At 35.6% G+C, this 18,476-nt stretch overlaps 2 protein-coding genes across 3 annotated transcripts in view; one reads left to right on the top strand and one right to left on the bottom strand.

The window, feature by feature from the left end:
• Positions 1–13,431, top strand: part of LOC124451873 (polyunsaturated fatty acid 5-lipoxygenase-like) — a 29,388-nt gene extending 15,957 nt beyond the window's left edge. For both annotated transcript variants that reach the window (XM_047002464.1, XM_047002463.1), the window contains 13 exons: positions 213–496; positions 1,047–1,193; positions 1,826–1,940; positions 2,805–3,033; positions 3,808–3,940; positions 6,557–6,669; positions 7,486–7,773; positions 8,117–8,273; positions 9,108–9,226; positions 9,464–9,570; positions 9,939–10,041; positions 10,753–10,968; positions 11,834–13,431. In XM_047002464.1, coding sequence (XP_046858420.1) covers positions 376–496; positions 1,047–1,193; positions 1,826–1,940; positions 2,805–3,033; positions 3,808–3,940; positions 6,557–6,669; positions 7,486–7,773; positions 8,117–8,273; positions 9,108–9,226; positions 9,464–9,570; positions 9,939–10,041; positions 10,753–10,968; positions 11,834–12,067 — 2,082 coding nt within the window. In that variant the 5' untranslated portion in view covers positions 213–375 and the 3' untranslated portion in view covers positions 12,068–13,431. The remainder of the gene's footprint in view (positions 1–212; positions 497–1,046; positions 1,194–1,825; positions 1,941–2,804; positions 3,034–3,807; positions 3,941–6,556; positions 6,670–7,485; positions 7,774–8,116; positions 8,274–9,107; positions 9,227–9,463; positions 9,571–9,938; positions 10,042–10,752; positions 10,969–11,833) is intronic.
• Positions 13,311–17,304, bottom strand: LOC124451875 (methanethiol oxidase-like). The gene is made up of 11 exons (XM_047002467.1): positions 17,041–17,304; positions 16,030–16,190; positions 15,843–15,913; positions 15,659–15,773; positions 15,460–15,580; positions 15,171–15,347; positions 14,731–14,912; positions 14,461–14,539; positions 14,269–14,390; positions 13,893–14,104; positions 13,311–13,730 (listed from the first exon to the last, which is right to left on the bottom strand). The coding sequence occupies exons 1-11, from the start codon at positions 17,063–17,065 to the stop codon at positions 13,568–13,570; spliced, it is 1,428 nt and encodes a 475-aa protein (XP_046858423.1). The 5' UTR covers positions 17,066–17,304; the 3' UTR covers positions 13,311–13,567.
• Positions 17,305–18,476: the final 1,172 nt, after the last annotated feature.

Below are 18,476 nucleotides of genomic sequence, written 5' to 3'. Positions count from 1 at the left end.
ATGACAACTTGGTCTGAGTCACAATCCGATTTACTGATGCATGGAAATGATAAGTTTCGTAAGGATTTAACGGTTTATTGCCATGGTCTGTCGCGCGTTTTAATTTAAGAAGGAAACGTTAAATTTTAAGCTTTTGTTTCTTTATGAACAGTTGTATGGTTGTGATTTTATTGTATCATTTGAGTCTTTAATTGTTCAACATTGTATTGCAGGTTGTTAAACCACTCACTGGTATGACTCTAACTAAATGGCTCAAGGCAGTTTGACTAAACATAATACTATCATAACCTCTCAATTTCCTGTCCGTATGTATGGATCTTAAACACGATGGAATTTGTTTGTAACTTGTGATCGGGACTAATCTCACGGTTGAAGATGTCAATGGTTTGGTATCTCTTCATCGCTAGTGTTTGTACCTGTTTTTGTTTTTCCTTTGCAAGCCTCCAAGCGTTGTTGAAGGATTCAAAAACGAAGTTTTTTCATCGCAACCGAACAGGTGCGTTTTGATATGTTTGTTTACTTACAAATGAACCGTTGAAGTATGAAAGACTTTGAGTTTACTCCTAAATTTTTTCTTATTGTAAGAAGTTTTATCGAGCTTTGTCTTATAAATGAACCGTTGAAGTATGAAAGTTTTCAAATTTATTCCTTGCGGTAATTTATTTATTGTAAAACATTTCATGGAACTCTGCATGTAAAATAAAAAAAATTCTAAATTACTACCTAAGACATTGTATAATCTTCATAACAGAGGGCTCCCTGTGATGAATAAAATGTCTGTAAAGTGTTGTTGATTTTTCTTTTACGTGTGATGCCGGTTTGCTTTTAACCATCGTTAGTTAATATGTTAGATGTTTGTAAATGTAGAGCGTCCAGGTTAGTCTTTAAAAGAAGTGTTGGTGTTGATGTTGACTGATGTTTCAACATCCTTGGCGGTAGTCATCTTCAAAGTCAACTCGACAGAGTCAATGACCTCCTAAAGTCATTCATTGACAATAAAAGCATGTCATTGTTCTTGCTGCGAAAATGTATCTGTGATTTTACAGCTATACGTAAAGCAAAACATTTTGAGGAGGCGGGTGTTTGCAAAAGGAATCCTTGTCTTCATAATGGACGTTGTGTCGTTGATGACAACTACGTTGATGGATATTTCTGTGAATGTGAGGATAACTATGATGGGGTCAAATGTCAACGTAAGGAAAATCATTCTAGTTTACTTGCTAAATGGGCTTTATAACAATTCTACTAACTTACTTGCCCTCTAACTTATGATGTCCTATATAAGTTTATATTCATGCTCATAGATAAGTTAATCCTACTCCTATCCCTTGATATCCAAACATACCCTGTAGAAAATAGTCCTACCCTATTTTACCCTTAGACATCTTAACTGACTAAGTAGGAAACCGAAGTTTCAGAATGTTGACAAACTATTGATATCCTAACTTACCCTGTAGGAAATAGTACTACCCTATGATATCCTAACTCACCCTTTAGGAAACCGAAGTTTCAGAATGTTGACAAACTATTGATATCCTAACTTACCCTTTAGGAAACCGTAGCTTCTGAATGTTTACATACTATTGATATCCTAACTTACCCTGTAGGAAATAGTACTACCCTATGATATCCTAACTCACCCTTTAGGAAACCGTAGCTTCTGAATGTTTACAAACTCTTGACAAGTGAGTTTCGAACTCAGCCAGAGCGAATTCTTGCAATTGCGTTTCTTAAGCCTCGGTTTGTTTTGGTCAGCTAGTTTTATCGACTTTAATTGTAATTTTCTTTGTTTTTAGTAAGCAAATCTATTTTATTACTGTTTCAGGGCTCCGATGCAAGTTATCCTTAATAAAGTACGCTTCCATGAAATGTCTCATAAAAAGGCTTCAGGATCACAAGCAAAGACGAAAACTTTTTTCTTTAAATTCAAATTCGCATGGGTAATTTGATGAAAGATTTTTTGTGCTTGGTGTAGTGCGTATATTTCGATGTCTAGATATTTTGTACTTTCAGAAATTATTTTAACATCGAATCACCTAAAATCCATAGGCTCATCCGAAATCTTCTGTTCATTTGTAAAACTCTTTTTACTGCGTAATTGTGCCATCTCAATGATTTAGAACCCAGTCTCCTGGATTTGTGACTTCCGTGTTAAAGTAAGGGATAACATTAATCCCAACACGGTTTTATATGCACATGAAAACATGTGACTTGGACGTGGTTTGAACTTGCACCTTCGGGATACTAGTCCGACGCTCTACCTGTTGAGCTACAAAGGCAACAGGTAGAGCGGCGGACTAGTACCCGAAGGTGCGAGTTCAAATCTCGCCCAAGTCACATGATTTTCATTGCAAATAAAAACTGTGTTAGGATTAATATTATATATATTCTCTGATGATGAATTTCGAATAAAGTAAGGTATAGTAAGGACGCCATATTGAAAGGTCGCAAAAAACAAAATTCAAAATCAAAAGTACGTTAAAAGAAAGTTTAAAAAAACCAATCATATCGAGCATTTTAAAAATCAAACCTAGACTATCAACTTTTCAAATGCATATGAACTCAGAAGAAGCAGATTTTAGTCGTAGCTAAATATCATCAGTATTACCACCTTCAAGATTGCGGTTCGTCTCACTCTTAACTATAGAATTTCGGCTTGGTCATGTATCTAGTACATTTGGTTATAGATCATTACGTCATCTTATCAATTCTTATACATATTATACCTCAGAACAGACTGTACGGCACTTGCTTTAAAAGAAGCAACTATTGAGCGATATTTGATCATGTTTTTCTCTTTGTAGAATGAATCTTATATCTGTGCCACAAATGTTTGTAAAGTCCCAAAAAACATTTATCAAAGATGCATCAACTAATTCCTTTACAATCGATTGGTACATGAAAATGCAAGATACTTTTAACGAGAATGCCAACGCGCATGCTCATTTTACGTTGCAAGACAAGAAATTCCACGAGCAGCCGACATTGAAAGATTTATCCGAGATATATGAATATTTCTACAAGCAACATAAGGCAAGTTGCAAACTTCTCTAGTTCTTTTGTTTTTTTAGAGTTTCTTATTTGTTTGTTGTGTTTATTGACACTTTAAGTATGGGTAAGTTTGTGGCCTGTGCATTAGATACAAATTGAATTGTCTGTTCGATACAAATTAGGTACAAATTGAATTGATTAGATTACAATTAGATTACATTTGAATTGGATTAGATACAAATTGAATTGTCTGTTCGATACAAATTGAATTGATTAGATTACAATTAGATTACATTTGAATTGCATTAGATACAAATTGAATTGTCTGTTCGATACAAATTAGATACAAATTGAATTGATTAGATTACAATTAGATTACAATTAAAATTAGATTACAATTGAATTGCATTAGATACAAATTGAATTGTCTTTTCTTGTTATAAATGTCGATTAAGCTTCACCATAATATCAAGAGGTTGATGTTTTCTAAAAAAAGCAAAGATTTGATGTTGAGCATTCAATGATAAGCTTCACAATGATATTAAGAGGTCGATGTTTTGCAAAAAACACGAAGCGTTCACTGAGTTTTAAGTATCGCATGCCAAAGCAAAATGGTTTTACGCATTAAAGAAATTGAAAAATACAATTTAAATATGGATGATTTTGTTTATTTTTATTTTGCTCGATTTTTGATCAGAGTTGTTAGCTGCGCCACTATATTGTTAACTAAATGTTGGTCACATTCATTTTAAAGAATTCTCTTCTCTCCTGACAAATCTCTTTAGGCTACATTGAATTTCGTTTTGTCTTCTTCAGACGAAAAGCGCCATGAGTGTCTTACATCAAAGTCCGTCAATTGAAGCGAACTTCTACAAAGATAGGTCGTTTGTTGATCAGCGTTTTGCCGGAGCAAACGTATGGCAAATATACAGAGTAACAAATCTTAACGGTAAGCACATCGTTTGATATTGCTTTATTTTCACATTTTAATTTGTTTCAACTCTGGGCATCATAGTCACATCGGTAACACCTTGACAGAAACGAAGGTACCGCGCATTGCATTGTGGTGAATTGAAAACTATCATTCACAATTGTTTTCATTCTATCATTTTCACCTTTTGTCCCATGGTTCAATGCGCGATGCTATTCGAGCATTGCATTGTGGTGAATTGAAAACTATCATTCACAATTGTTTTCATTCTATCATTTTCACCTTTGTCCCATGGTTCAATGCGCGATGCTATTCGAGCATTGCATTGTGGTGAATTGAAAACTATCATTCACAATTGTTTTCATTCTATCATTTTCACCTTTTGTGCCATGGTTCAATGCGCGATGCTATTCGAGCATTGCATTGTGGTGAATTGAAAACTATCATTCACAATTGTTTTCATTCTATCATTTTCACCTTTTGTCCCATGGTTCAATGCGCGATGCTATTCGAGCATTGCATTGTGGTGAATTGAAAACTATCATTCACAATTGTTTTCATTCTATCATTTTCACCTTTTGTGCCATGGTTCAATGCGCGATGCTATTCGAGCATTGCATTGTGGTGAATTGAAAACTATCATTCACAATTGTTTTCATTCTATCATTTTCACCTTTTGTGCCATGGTTCAATGCGCGATGCTATTCGAGCATTGCATTGTGGTGAATTGAAAACTATCATTCACAATTGTTTTCATTCTATCATTTTCACCTTTTGTCCCATGGTTCAATGCGCGATGCTATTCGAGCATTGCATTGTGGTGAATTGAAAACTATCATTCACAATTGTTTTCATTCTATCATTTTCACCTTTTGTCCCATGGTTCAATGCGCGATGCTATTCGAGCATTGCATTGTGGTGAATTGAAAACTATCATTCACAATTGTTTTCATTCTATCATTTTCACCTTTTGTGCCATGGTTCAATGCGCGATGCTATTCGAGCATTGCATTGTGGTGAATTGAAAACTATCATTCACAATTGTTTTCATTCTATCATTTTCACCTTTTGTGCCATGGTTCAATGCGCGATGCTATTCGAGCATTGCATTGTGGTGAATTGAAAACCATGATTCACAATTGTTTTCATTCTATCATTTTCACCTTTTGTCCCATGGTTCAATGCACGATGCTATTCGAGCATTGCATTGTGGTGAATTGAAAACTATCATTCACAATTGTTTTCATTCTATCATTTTCACCTTTTGTCCCATGGTTCAATGCGCGATGCTATTCGAGCATTGCATTATGGTGAATTGAAAACTATCATTCACAATTGTTTTCAGTCTATCATTTTCACCTTTTGTCCCATGGTTCAATGCGCGATGCTATTCGAGCATTGCATTGTGGTGAATTGAAAACTATCATTCACAATTGTTTTCATTCTATCATTTTCACCTTTTGTCCCATGGTTCAATGCGCGATGCTATTCGAGCATTGCATTGTGGTGAATTGAAAACTATCATTCACAATTGTTTTCATTCTATCATTTTCACCTTTTGTCCCATGGTTCAATGTGCGATGCTATTCGAGCATTGCATTGTGGTGAATTGAAAACTATCATTCACAATTGTTTTCATTCTATCATTTTCACCTTTTGTCCCATGGTTCAATGCGCGATGCTATTCGAGCATTGCATTGTGGTGAATTGAAAACTATCATTCACAATTGTTTTCATTCTATCATTTTCACCTTTTGTGCCATGGTTCAATGCGCGATGCTATTCGAGCATTGCATTGTGGTGAATTGAAAACCATGATTCACAATTGTTTTCATTCTATCATTTTCACCTTTTGTCCCATGGTTCAATGCACGATGCTATTCGAGCATTGCATTGTGGTGAATTGAAAACTATCATTCACAATTGTTTTCATTCTATCATTTTCACCTTTTGTCCCATGGTTCAATGCGCGATGCTATTCGAGCATTGCATTATGGTGAATTGAAAACTATCATTCACAATTGTTTTCAGTCTATCATTTTCACCTTTTGTCCCATGGTTCAATGCGCGATGCTATTCGAGCATTGCATTGTGGTGAATTGAAAACTATCATTCACAATTGTTTTCATTCTATCATTTTCACCTTTTGTGCCATGGTTCAATGCGCGATGCTATTCGAGCATTGCATTATGGTGAATTGAAAACTATCATTCACAATTGTTTTCATTCTATCATTTTCACCTTTTGTCCCATGGTTCAATGCGCGATGCTATTCGAGCATTGCATTATGGTGAATTGAAAACTATCATTCACAATTGTTTTCATTCTATCATTTTCACCTTTTGTGCCATGGTTCAATGCGCGATGCTATTCGAGCATTGCATTATGGTGAATTGAAAACCATCATTCACAATTGTTTTCATTCTATCATTTTCACCTTTTGTCGCATGGTTCAATGCGCGATGCTATTCGAGCATTGCATTGTGGTGAATTGAAAACTATCATTCACAATTGTTTTCATTCTATCATTTTCACCTTTTGTCCCATGGTTCAATGCGCGATGCTGTTTTATCCAACTTAGCCAAATATAATGGTCCGAATGTGACACTTTATTCATAACTCTTTTCTTATAAGATGGCAGGGGACTTTCCTGGAATAACCTTCAGAATAAATTGAATAAGCATTTCAACTGGAATGATGCGATTAATACTGCATTAGGGACGAGTTTTGAACAAGCTATAGAATGGGTAAGTGTTGATCTCTTCCTTACATTAAATAAAAAAGCTAGGTGCGATAGAACAGTAAACTATGGCATATAGAAGTTGATCTTTAAAGGGAAATCTCAGTCCCTGAAAGACCTGAGAGAAGTTTTGCTTATATAAATAACCTTTTTCACTGATTTTGCTGAAAGACCCAGTAGAGCTTACACGCCCCCCCTGATAAATCATTGCAACATTTTAAACAGGCGGAAGCATTTTGCACGGATCAACTCATTTTTGATAATAAATTGTTAATGTATGGTAACACCGGAAAAACTCCTGGGGAAAAATCCTTGGATAAAGACACCCGGGAAAATGGAAAATGCCTCGGAGAAATACCCCCGGGGGTCTTTGCGAACACGTTTTACGCAGTGACAAAGTGATAGGAGAATTTGTATTGTGTACTGTACAGAGTGTGTACTGTACAAAACATCTTGTTTAATATGAAGTATGCCCTCAACATATTGTACAATGTTATGGTATAAACATCCAAATAGTGAAGTAATCAAGCAAGGGTGCTCAACAGATACCTTCAACAAATTTGCTGTGGACTTTTCAATGAATGGAAAGCTTTTTGAAATAGTTTTTAATGAGTGTAAGACAGTGACAAATAATTATATAATCTACTGTTTTAGATCTTATTTATCACTGACTATAAGTATCAATAGCGCACCTGACTTTAGAATACGGTTTTGGTGTTTTAATCATTTCAATTTTATGAAGATATTTTGTGTTTAGTTTTCGACGCACTTTTATTAGCTAAGGATGGTTGCTTCTACTTGAAACTTTATTTTCTCTTCTCAGGCTATCGAAAACAATAAATTATTTGTATCTTGGTATCCTGAACTCGAGGGAGTGAGTTTGAACAAGCTGCAAAAAAAGAACAAAGGATTAGCCAATCACACAGTAGTTAGGTTCACGGCACCTATTGCGATGTTCATCATGAAAGGTAATGGTAATAGTGAAGACGTTGAGACAGTAGCCATACAGGCTGATGCTGTACCTGAAGCTCGAGTATTCGTTCCTGCGGATAATGAAGAATGGTTTTTTGCGAAATCTCTTGTACAAAGAGCGGATTTCAATGTTCTTCAGGTATGAGTTAGTTTTTTAAAGTAAACTGTCTCTTTGTGAAACTCTAGCGTCTCTTCAAGTAATGTTGCGATTGATGGGTTTGCTGCATAATGTTTTCTCCATAATTTTTTTCATGCAGATTGTACACAAACGACTTAAGTTGCTATTGATGGGTTTGCTGTAAAATGTTTTCTCCATAATTTTTTTCATGCAGATTGTACACAAACGACTTAAGTTGCTATTGATGGGTTTGCTGTAAAAAGTTTTCTCCATAATTTTTTTCATGTAGATTGTACACAAACGACTTAGGTTGCTATTGATAGGTTTGCTGTAAAATGTTTTCTCCATCATTTTTTTCATGCAGATTGTACACAAACGACTAAAGTGTAGTTTATACATGGAACCATTTTGTTTGTTGATGGAACGAACATTTTCTGAGCTACATCCGTTGTACGATATGTTACAGTATCATTGTCGAGCTGGCCTCGAAACCAATAAACTTTTTGATATGAGACTTTACGGTGAGCACTTTTACTGCACATTGCATTGTTCATAATGACGTCATGAGACTTTACGGTGAGCACTTTTACTGCACATTGCAGTGTTCATAATGACGTCATGAGACTTTACGGTGAGCACTTTTACTGCACATTGCAGTGTTCATAATGACGTCATGAGACTTTACGGTGAGCACTTTTACTGCACATTGCAGTGTTCATAATGACGTCATGAGACTTTACGGTGAGCACTTTTACTACACATTGCAGTGTTCATAATGACGTCATGAGACTTTACGGTGAGCACTTTTACTGCACATTGCAGTGTTCATAATGACGTCACTTCTTACTGATTTCTAAGAGTATTTTGAAAATTCAAGTATAACTTGTCATTCTGGGAATATTTTGTCTATCTGGGGATATTTTGTCAGTTTGGAGGCTCAGTAATATCTTGTCAGTGTAAGGATATCTTCTAAGCTTGGGGATATTCTGTCCGTGTAAGGATATCTTGAGAGCTTGGGGATATTCTGTCAGTGTAAGGATATCTTGTCAATTTAGGAATATATTTTGAGTGTAAAGGTATCTTGTGAGGCTAAGGGTTTCTTGTGAGGTTAAGGGTATCTTGTGATTGTGAAGTGTATTTTGTGAGTGTATAAGGGTATCTTGTGAAGTTAAGGGTATCTTGTGAAGTTAAGGGTATCTTGTGAGTGTATAAGGGTATCTTGTGAGGTTAAGGGTATCTTGTTTCTCTACAGTACATTTCAGTGCTTGGAGGAAGGAAGGATTTTGAACAAAACACCTACTTTAACTTTATCACATTCAAATAATTAAATTTCTTTTATCCTTTATTGTTTTTAGGATCAAAGGGTCCTTTGTATAATATATTGTCTGTGGATCATCCTACTTCAATAAATATCATAAACAAAAATTTCAACGCGTTAACGATGGATAATATTGACCTTGAAGCAGACATGGAGGTCAGTGAACAGATTGCCTGGGATTAAATTGTTGATATTTTGATGTCTCTCTCTGAGTACATCAACTCACATCAGTCATTCTAGTTTTGCTAAGGAATTTTTCTTTTACTTGCTATAAATCATGTATTATTTTTATATGATATAAAATGTTTGGCATAGAATCGTTAAATATTTTTAGCTCTTGCTAAAAATGCATGGTTCTAATGTTGCTGTTTTTTTCTTGTGTCTTTATCGTAGAGACGAGGTATGAGTGATGCAAATATTATCCCTTATTATCCCTATCGAGACGATGGCAGACTGATCACAGCAAGCATACGGACTTTTGTCAGCGGTTTTGTTGACATGTACGTGCATCACCATTTATTAAGAAAATAGAGCTATGTTTTGATTCACGCGTTCAGGCTCTGTCCAAAAGATAGATATATATGTCTACATAAAAGATAAGTTTCTCCGGATTTTAAGTGATTTTTATTGAGCTTTCGACTCGTTGCTTCGAGCCTTCATCAGAATGAGGATGTTTATTTACGCGTGCTTTTAGCTTGGAGACGTTAGAAACATCCTCATTCTGATGAAGGCTCGAAGCAACGAGTCGAAAGCTCAATAAAAATCACTTAAAATCCGGAGAAACTTATCTTTTATGTATTAAATGCCTGGATTACAAATTTTCAAACTTATATATGTCTACATACAATGAGTTATGTGCTTCGTTTAGGTATTACCACGACAATTCTGACGTACTTGACGACACGGAGTTACAAAAATGGGCAGATGCTGTCTCGTCCGATGGCAATCCTCGTGCATCTTCAAGGGGATTAGTATGTATTTCGACAATCATCTTCTACGTATACTTTACTTTGTCGATATTCAAATTGTAGGTGCTGTTCATCGCTATCTTTCTGATGAACTGATCATAGAACCAACGTAAACATAATTCAGGGTTGTCGGAAGCAAAATAAAATTAGGGAGGTGGGGGGGGGTCAAATTTGTGACTTTTTCATGGAATTGAGGAAGAAAGTGTGGTATTAGCATTTTCACAACAATTTTTGTAAATTATTGGAGCATGCCGAGCCCATTCCCCGCTTCTGACATTCCTGTCAACGATATAGGCTACATGTGACCTTGATAAAACTTTATCTATAAATGTAGAAATGTGTGGCCATTGTAAAGCTGCCTTGCCAACTATCAATTTTTGATATCGGCTACGACTTATCTTGGTATAATTCTCCCAATAATTCTAGCCACAAGTTTGCATTGTAGTACTTTAAGGTATTTCTCGACTGTGATTGGTTGATTGCAGTGCATTTTATCCGTAATTGCACGGTGAAAATGTGTAATTGATGAGTTGAAAAGCTGTAATTGCGCTGCTAACATTTTTATTGTTAAATTAAAGTGTTAAATGAATTAAATTGATCGAATGGTTCGGAAATCTAGATTTAATGAAGTGAAACAACTCGCTCTAATGTGACAGCGATGAATTGAAATGTTTGTTTACGGTCAACAGAAAAATATTTTAATTTTTTTGTTAGGTAAAAAAATTTCCGAGTAAATTTAAAGACAAGCGAACGGTAAAAGATGTTCTATCTAAGCTACTTTGGTTGGCTACTGGTTACCATGCCTCCGTTACATTTCCTCAACTGGAATATGGTGGTTTCCTGCCTAATGCACCCTATCGCCTTTTCTCCGATGATGAAGACAACGACGTCTTTTCAACCAGCATGTTAGGAAATAAAGTGAGAGCACTGGTAAGGAGGCAATGAACGAATTTCTAAGCGCAATTTAATCGGTACTACTTCTGAGTGTTTAAGCTAGCCTCTATAATTGTGGGAATGTTCACATATGCAAGCTATAATCTGAAGAAAACAATTGATTTCTAAAGAATTTAGTGCTGCAATTGTTTTCCGTATCGTTTTGATTTCCTATATCCTGCACAACAAAATATCGTTCCGCTTTTTAACTCTTAAAAAAAATTTATCGTTCCAAAATTATCGTTCCGTTCCTTTTGTTCACATTTCCGTTCCCAAACTTTCGTTTTAGAAGCTGTGGCAAACATCGTTGTGGTTTGATTTTTGGGGGTTTGTAACGTGCGTATCAATGGCTAATTGAGATATATCGTTTCGAAAGATATCGTGTTAATATCGTCATAATATTAATCGTTCCATTAATCGTTGTTTACAACTTTTTATCAATCGTTCTTGTTTACAAACTTTGCAATCGCTGAAACATCGCTTTGATTTTTCAAACCGGCTTTTAATAGCGTCCATAATTGTAAAACTATTATTTGTAGATATGACGTCATATCTACGGATATCGAGAATTATTTGCATGAAGTTGACCAATCAAAAGCGACATTGCTTATATAGGGAATAATAAGTATTATTATAGTGAACAATTATCGAGCAGGAAAACTAGTTTTTGTTATGTCTGTTTTCTATAACTGTATTTTCAAGGATATATATGTATGTTATAGGATATATATGTATGTTATAGGATATATATGTATGTTATAGGATATATATGTATGTTATAGGATATATATGTATGTTATAGGATATATATGTATGTTATACGATATATATGTATGTTATACGATATATATGTATGTTATAGGATCAAATTGAGTTCACGTCCAACATTGCGTCAACTCATTTGGACAAGCTGTTCGACTATGGCTCAAAATTACAGGATAAAGAAGCTCGAGAATACATGGACAGGTTTGTTGAAACAAATCTTGTAATGGTCACGAAAAAGATGGCATTTGCCAACGCAATTCGCATGAAAAGTGGTCATCTTCCTTATCCGTATTTGCTTCCAGATTTTATTACAAATAGCATAAGCACGTGATTCTAATGTCATTTGTCTCTGGAAAGTTGAGTTTAATTAGGCTTTGTCCAGCGTTGGGAATAACCGTTGAAGTGAACTAGTGACGGATCCAGATTTAGGCAAAAAAAATTACAACCAGCTCAATAATTGGTCAGACTTTGTTCTTTGGAAATTCACAACGAATGGCTTTGTCGTTGGGGCGATTCAAATCATCAGCGGCTGTGATTTACTTTGCCTACTAAACCAAAATCACCAAGTGAAGAGAGTTTGCACAGCCACTAGATCAGTGCTTAGAGAAATTTTTAAGTGAGCTAGATAACTCGTCTCAATTATTTGCGTAACCCCAAAAGCAAGTTAAAATACAAACATACCTAGCCAGTGAGATGTTTCACTCTTAGGGGGCCGATTACATGGAGCAATTTCGGGCTGAAATTTTATGTGATTATATGGTCAATTCCAGCCCGGTGTTTAGACCGGGCTGGAATTTACGAAGCTCGTCCGAGGCTTGAGCGCCAGTTGTCGTTAATGTGTGTTGTCGTCATCATAAGCAATAGGCACGCAATTACGCATGCGTGAAAATTTTCAGCTGTGGTTTCATCCCGGGCTGAAACGTTTACATGACAGATTTTTCAGTCCGGGCTAGAATTGTTTTCATGTAACCGCGTACGCTATTTTGATAGGATATTATAACAGGCCCGGGCTGAAATTGCTCCATGTCATCGGCCCTTTAGTTAAGCAGGTAAAGGTTGGTTTCAAAGGACAAATGGAAGGTTTATTTACAAGTAAAACCAGGGTAGTTTGATTGCTTAGTGAGTAAATGGAATCCGAGGGAGGCTGAGTAAAAGTTTACTAAACCTCCCAAGGCTTCAAGCACATTTCATCGCTAAGTAATCAAACTACCATGGTTTTATTATGCAATACTATGATTGCCGAAATGTTTTAGTCAGTGCTTCACGCACTGTCAACGATGATGTAAATTATACGATTTTGTATTTTTGGGAATATTTTGTGGTGAGTTTTATTATTTCAAGCTGAAAATTTGGGATTGTTACTACAAGTGCAGAGGACATGCAAAGTCTTATTACATGTAATACGACCCGTGAAGTTAAGTATAGGTGAATTGTAATTACGTAAAATTACTTATTAATTCGTCTTACTAAAACATCAGAAATTGACGCAACCATGGTAGTACTTTTAATAAAACCATTCATTTCTTAAAACGTACTGTTGAGTGTTCATAAACCAATGTTAGAAGCGTAAACGATAAAGAGCTTAACGTTTATTTAGTTAATTAATTAAATACATAAAGAAAATTAACATAAATTACTCATCTGAAGTAAATAATTAACTTTAAAGAAGTTGACTTAAAGCAGTTCAAAAGAGAACGTTTTATTGTTTTCAATATCATTCAAAAACTTCGTATGTTATACGTAACAAAAATTTTATACCCTTGGAATTCAAATTCTTATATCTTCATTAATACGACCGAGTTGACTACACTTTCAATGGAATGTTAGATATTTAGAGCCAAATGTCTGAGGAACAATCGCCACCGGGATACCTGATCTCATGTGCAAGTGCTGGACCGTCCGGTTCGTCGCCAAAATCAACGCAAAAATCTTTGTCAAGCGTAAGGCCTCCTTTATCTGTATCGACGTCAACTTTCAGCAACATGGAACCTTTCCTATTGGTATAAAAGACGAAATTGACATCCATGGATAATTTACATCATTGGCTATCCTATTTTTTATCGTATAGATTTTCACTGACTTTCTAGGAAAAATATTACTCCCGCTAATCCCTATAGGCGCTCACCAGGTACTCTAAAGTATCAAGCTATCCTTACTTCATCATCTCTGGATAAAACTGTTTATCCCAAACACTAAACAAAGATGTCGTAAGATAAATTCGCTTTCCGTCCAAGCTCATCTGGATCATTTGAACGGAACCCTGAACTTTCTTTCCTTTGACATACAATGTGTCTGGTTGTTCTTTCAATTCAACATCCTTGGTGACTTTCACAGCGCCTTCTTTGCTGATACTGCCTCCTATGAACAACTAAAAATGTACAAAACAAACAGTGTTAATGATATGGTTATTTTCGTGGTTGCTTTTTGCCTCATCCAGAAATCGACGGAAGAGAAGTTTGGGATTGATTGGGAATAGATGCACACATTAGAAAGGATTGTAGCAGAAAAAATGACAGAAATTCATCGCCTTACCTGTCCAACCAACTTTGGATGCAATCGATCTGTGATATCGTACTGACGCAAATCACCGTGCAACCAGTTACTAAAGTATAGGAAACGATCGTCCAGCGAAATCAAGATGTCCGTCGGAAGAGCTTAAAATGAGAATTTAGAATTCCATCTCTCGATAAAGTTTTCAATTTGTTTCGATAGTGTTTGTTCTACCTGGCATTTCGGGCAAAGCCCAACCTTCCACAGATTTGCTTGGAATAGAAATCACTTTCTCGGCTATCCATTTTCCTGTCTGGAAAGTGAAAATAAGAAATATGTTGCGTTGAATATTACTATCAAGAGAAGCAGGCTTTGTCCATCTTTACACAAAAAACGATCTTTTTTCCGTTTCAAGTTCTTGATGTTTTATGTCGCCGAATTTCTCCCTACCAGGAACAATTTAATTCGCTAAATTTACAATAAAAAATATTCAAAGCTAAACACCTTTTCCATATGGAAAGCAAATACTGTACTGGACAGAGCGCAACCCACGTATCCCAATTTGGCATCTGGATTATGAAGAAACCGCAACTCTAGAGGAATAAGACCATCGTTGCCTAGATCAAGCGTTTGCTTCAGTTCACCATTTGTCCAGTCCCAAACATGAAGTTTTTTTCCATATTTACCTATAGTAAACAAAATCCATATGATAAATAAAGACACTTGAGTCAAACTTCCTGATTAGGTGATGTCAAATTTAAATTTACATCCTAAGCCAAACTACATGTTTCTCAGAAATTTGCTTTGGATTATAGCTTCCTTAGCCAACCCAACGATATGATGAGGTTTATATCCTTAAAACCTACCATCAGCAACATGTTGAGGATTAAATCCTTAAAACCTACCATCAGTGACATGTTGAGGATTAAATCCTTAAAACCTACCATCAGCAACATGTTGAGGATTAAATCCTTGCAAAATGGACTTAGGTTCACCCCATTCTGAGCTGATCATTACATTGTGACGTGGCTGATACCAAAAATCATAACCAAAGTCCACCGTTTTCTCTTGCCAGCGGCCTTTTACTGTGTAATTTTTACCATCAACAACAACAAACCCTCCTGTATAAGGAATAATGATTACATTTTAGAATGTCCCTCAAAAAGTGAAGCTAATACAACCAAGATTAAATAAACATGTATGACAACTGTCTTAAACTTTAAGATTACAAACCTTTTGCTTCTCCTTTTGGATTGCCCATGGCACTAATCATGATGTCGCCATTAGCAAGACAATGGGATGTGTGCAAGTATGCTAAACCTGTTTTTTCAAACACCTCCTTTGGCTCTATAACCTGGACAATGTGGAAATAAGCAAAATCACATAAGAAAACAGCTACAAAGTAAATTCTTATGTGAATATTTTGCTTTACCTTACGAATTCTTGGTGCACAAGGATCTGTAGCAACATCGATGATGTAGATACGACTGGAAACTAGTGATGGCATAATGAGGGAATCGCGGGTCATACTTTTGTCACCATGACAACTGCAAATGATGAATAAAGTGAAGATGTGATGTATATGAAAATGAATATGCTGCATTTTTACTGCTGACCTACTGCAGGCATTCCAGCCACTGTGGTGGAGTTCATCTTCCAGATGTAGAGCTGGAAGCCGGTGAATAACCTTAAATGAAGTATATACAAAGTAAATGATGGGTTTTATTGACTAATGGCTATGAAAGTAAAATTATTTAAAATTCAGACTCCCAAGATTTTTATCTTGTTTGTCATGATTTTTACCTTGCAAAAGTCCTTAGATGTAGGATCTACATCAACAGTGGCAAGGTAATCAGGTTTTTTTATATCAGTATTGCTGTAAATGCACGGCAAATAAACAATCTTTTCTCTTGGCCCTTTCATTGCATCCAAAGGTGTAGCATACCCTGGGCCCATACAGCCATCTGAAAGGGATGCATATATACTTGTTTATACATACATTAATGTTCTTACAAAACATCATCAAAGTTCAATGCCAGTACCATGAAAAATAACATAAATTTTAGAATAGTAAAATGTCATGGAAGAGATGACTGATGGATATGGTGATGGTATTGTGCATGCAGTATGATAATTGAAGGTATTTATATCTACATTTGGTTGGTGAACTTTAACATTCTGACAATAACTGTGGGAAAGTAACACAAATTCTAACCTACCCTATCCCCTAAAACTTTACTCCAGGTAAGTGTAATATAGATTTGTACATTTATATTGCAGTTGAGTAATTGAGTGTGATTGATGTGTGGTGAGGAGTAGGGTTTCAATGCTTCTAAGCAGGCACACAGCCAGAGCAATTATTGGGAGGTGGGTCATATTCGTATATCCATGACATGCCATTTTAGTTTATTTTAAAATCCATTTTTGGGGGAATTATGAAATAAATATATGAATGTGGCCATTTATATGGGGCCCCACAATTATTTTTCTGACTTTTGACAATTATCTCTCTACCAACCCAAAGTCGAATTTTGCCAAAAAATATATGTTTCTATTCATACAAGGCAAAATGCTATGATCTATATTTTGGCTCATTATTCACAAGGAAAATTTCAACATCGTTTTGTTAAGCAAAGTGTTTTTCTCTCCACGAACATAGTCCATGTTACATTGATTTTTATTTATTATATACTGCGATTGTCTTCTTTGTGGAGGCCATTTACGGTTTTGTAATAATGTAACGATAGTTATGCACAGTTTACACCTAAAATAAGTCTTAAATCTATCTTTATGTAATGAAACATTGCTACTTACTCGTTTTATTTCCGTTGCAACTCATGTCTCGTAGTTTGATGTTTGAATAAGACTAAACACTATGTAATACGATGATATAATTCGCCGGTTAATCACGCGTTAAGTGTTTCATTGTCTTGGACCAACATGCAAAATAGCTGCGTGCAGCTTTGCACAGCTTCGAGGACAAAGTCTTTACACGCAATTGGTTGTTATTGAAAACTACCCAATGATATCTGATATCGGACAAATTATCCGTTTGGACTAAAACAAATACGAGTTTAGGATAAAAATGAGATGTTTCTTTGCATTGGCGAGGCTATGAATGAATGTAATGATACGGACGGATAATTCATTTAATGGGATAATCAGGGCGATACCCCTCCAGCAGTATGTAACAATTACTACATTCGTTTTCAGCAAATGTAGCTAAAATGAATGTTAAATTGACTGTATAAAACAAACTTTTTTTATTGCAAGAAACATGTTTCGAAAATCGTACGTCATCGTCAATGCGAACTACTGAACTAACGTTACATTATTTCAGATACTTGCACTAAAAAGTTTGTTTTGTACATTCATTGACGCCACCGAACATGTGTTACTCCATATAAGGAAGTGTATTTCTGACCAATGTTGCATTGTGGGTAAAGGCGCCTTTTCGATGATATGACGTGTGAATTATTGCACTAACTGTCACTGTGATTGTATATGATTGTATTCTATAGATTTTTGGGTATCTAAGCCCACGGTGAGCAAAAACACCATGTGCAGCGGTCACGAACCTGGACAATTGCCTAGGTAAGCGCTGGAGGTATGCATACACCAGTCTGACAGATAAAAGCTCTACTTCTCAACAATGCGATCAAAATCTCCTTGTTAGAAAGGTTAAATCTAAACTCGCTTGCGTTTATGTTTAAGGCTGTCAATGTTCTCATCAAGAAATTCTAGTAATTTTTTGATGTCCACTATCATTTCCCTATGTGTGTGCATTACTCTAGGCCTTCATCGCGTTTCTAACCATTCTGGCGTGAATTAAAACTATGAGTCCAATGCACACAACTCTCGCACTACATTCAAAGAAATAACCAATTAACCATAGACATCATTTTTCCTTATGCTAACTTCCTATCTTGTATGACTGACTCACATGGTAACTAAATTTGTTGTCATTTTAGAAATAGATAAAACGAGAGGGGAAACTGCAAGTGAAAAATCCTAAGGTAAAGTTATGTAAGGTACGTATGTAAAAAATAACGGTCCCATCATGCAGCGCTCTACTTTAGTACTTATATGATTCTTGTCTGTTCATGTTTTGGGCCACACAAAGACTGCTCGACGGGCTTAAAAATGTCGTACTACGCTAAACAAAAACATAATTATACACGGTTTTGTCTTGTATGAAGATACATTATATTCGAAGATTCGGTCTATTTATTAATACCTCTAAATCATAA

The sequence above is a fragment of the Xenia sp. Carnegie-2017 genome, unplaced genomic scaffold (assembly GCF_021976095.1).
Source record: "Xenia sp. Carnegie-2017 unplaced genomic scaffold, XeniaSp_v1 HiC_scaffold_24, whole genome shotgun sequence".
Classification (NCBI taxonomy): Eukaryota; Metazoa; Cnidaria; class Anthozoa; order Malacalcyonacea; family Xeniidae; genus Xenia; species Xenia sp. Carnegie-2017.
This window is presented reverse-complemented; position numbering and strand designations above follow the sequence as displayed.

Coding starts and splice junctions, on each gene's coding strand:
- LOC124451875 (XM_047002467.1), bottom strand. CDS start 17,065: ATGAGTTGCAACGGAAATAAAACGA. Junction 15,348..15,459: donor TCCAAAAGGAGAAGCAAAAG/GTTTGTAATCTT, acceptor TTCCTTATACAG/GAGGGTTTGTTGTTGTTGAT. Junction 14,391..14,460: donor GGCTTTGCCCGAAATGCCAG/GTAGAACAAACA, acceptor TCTCATTTTAAG/CTCTTCCGACGGACATCTTG.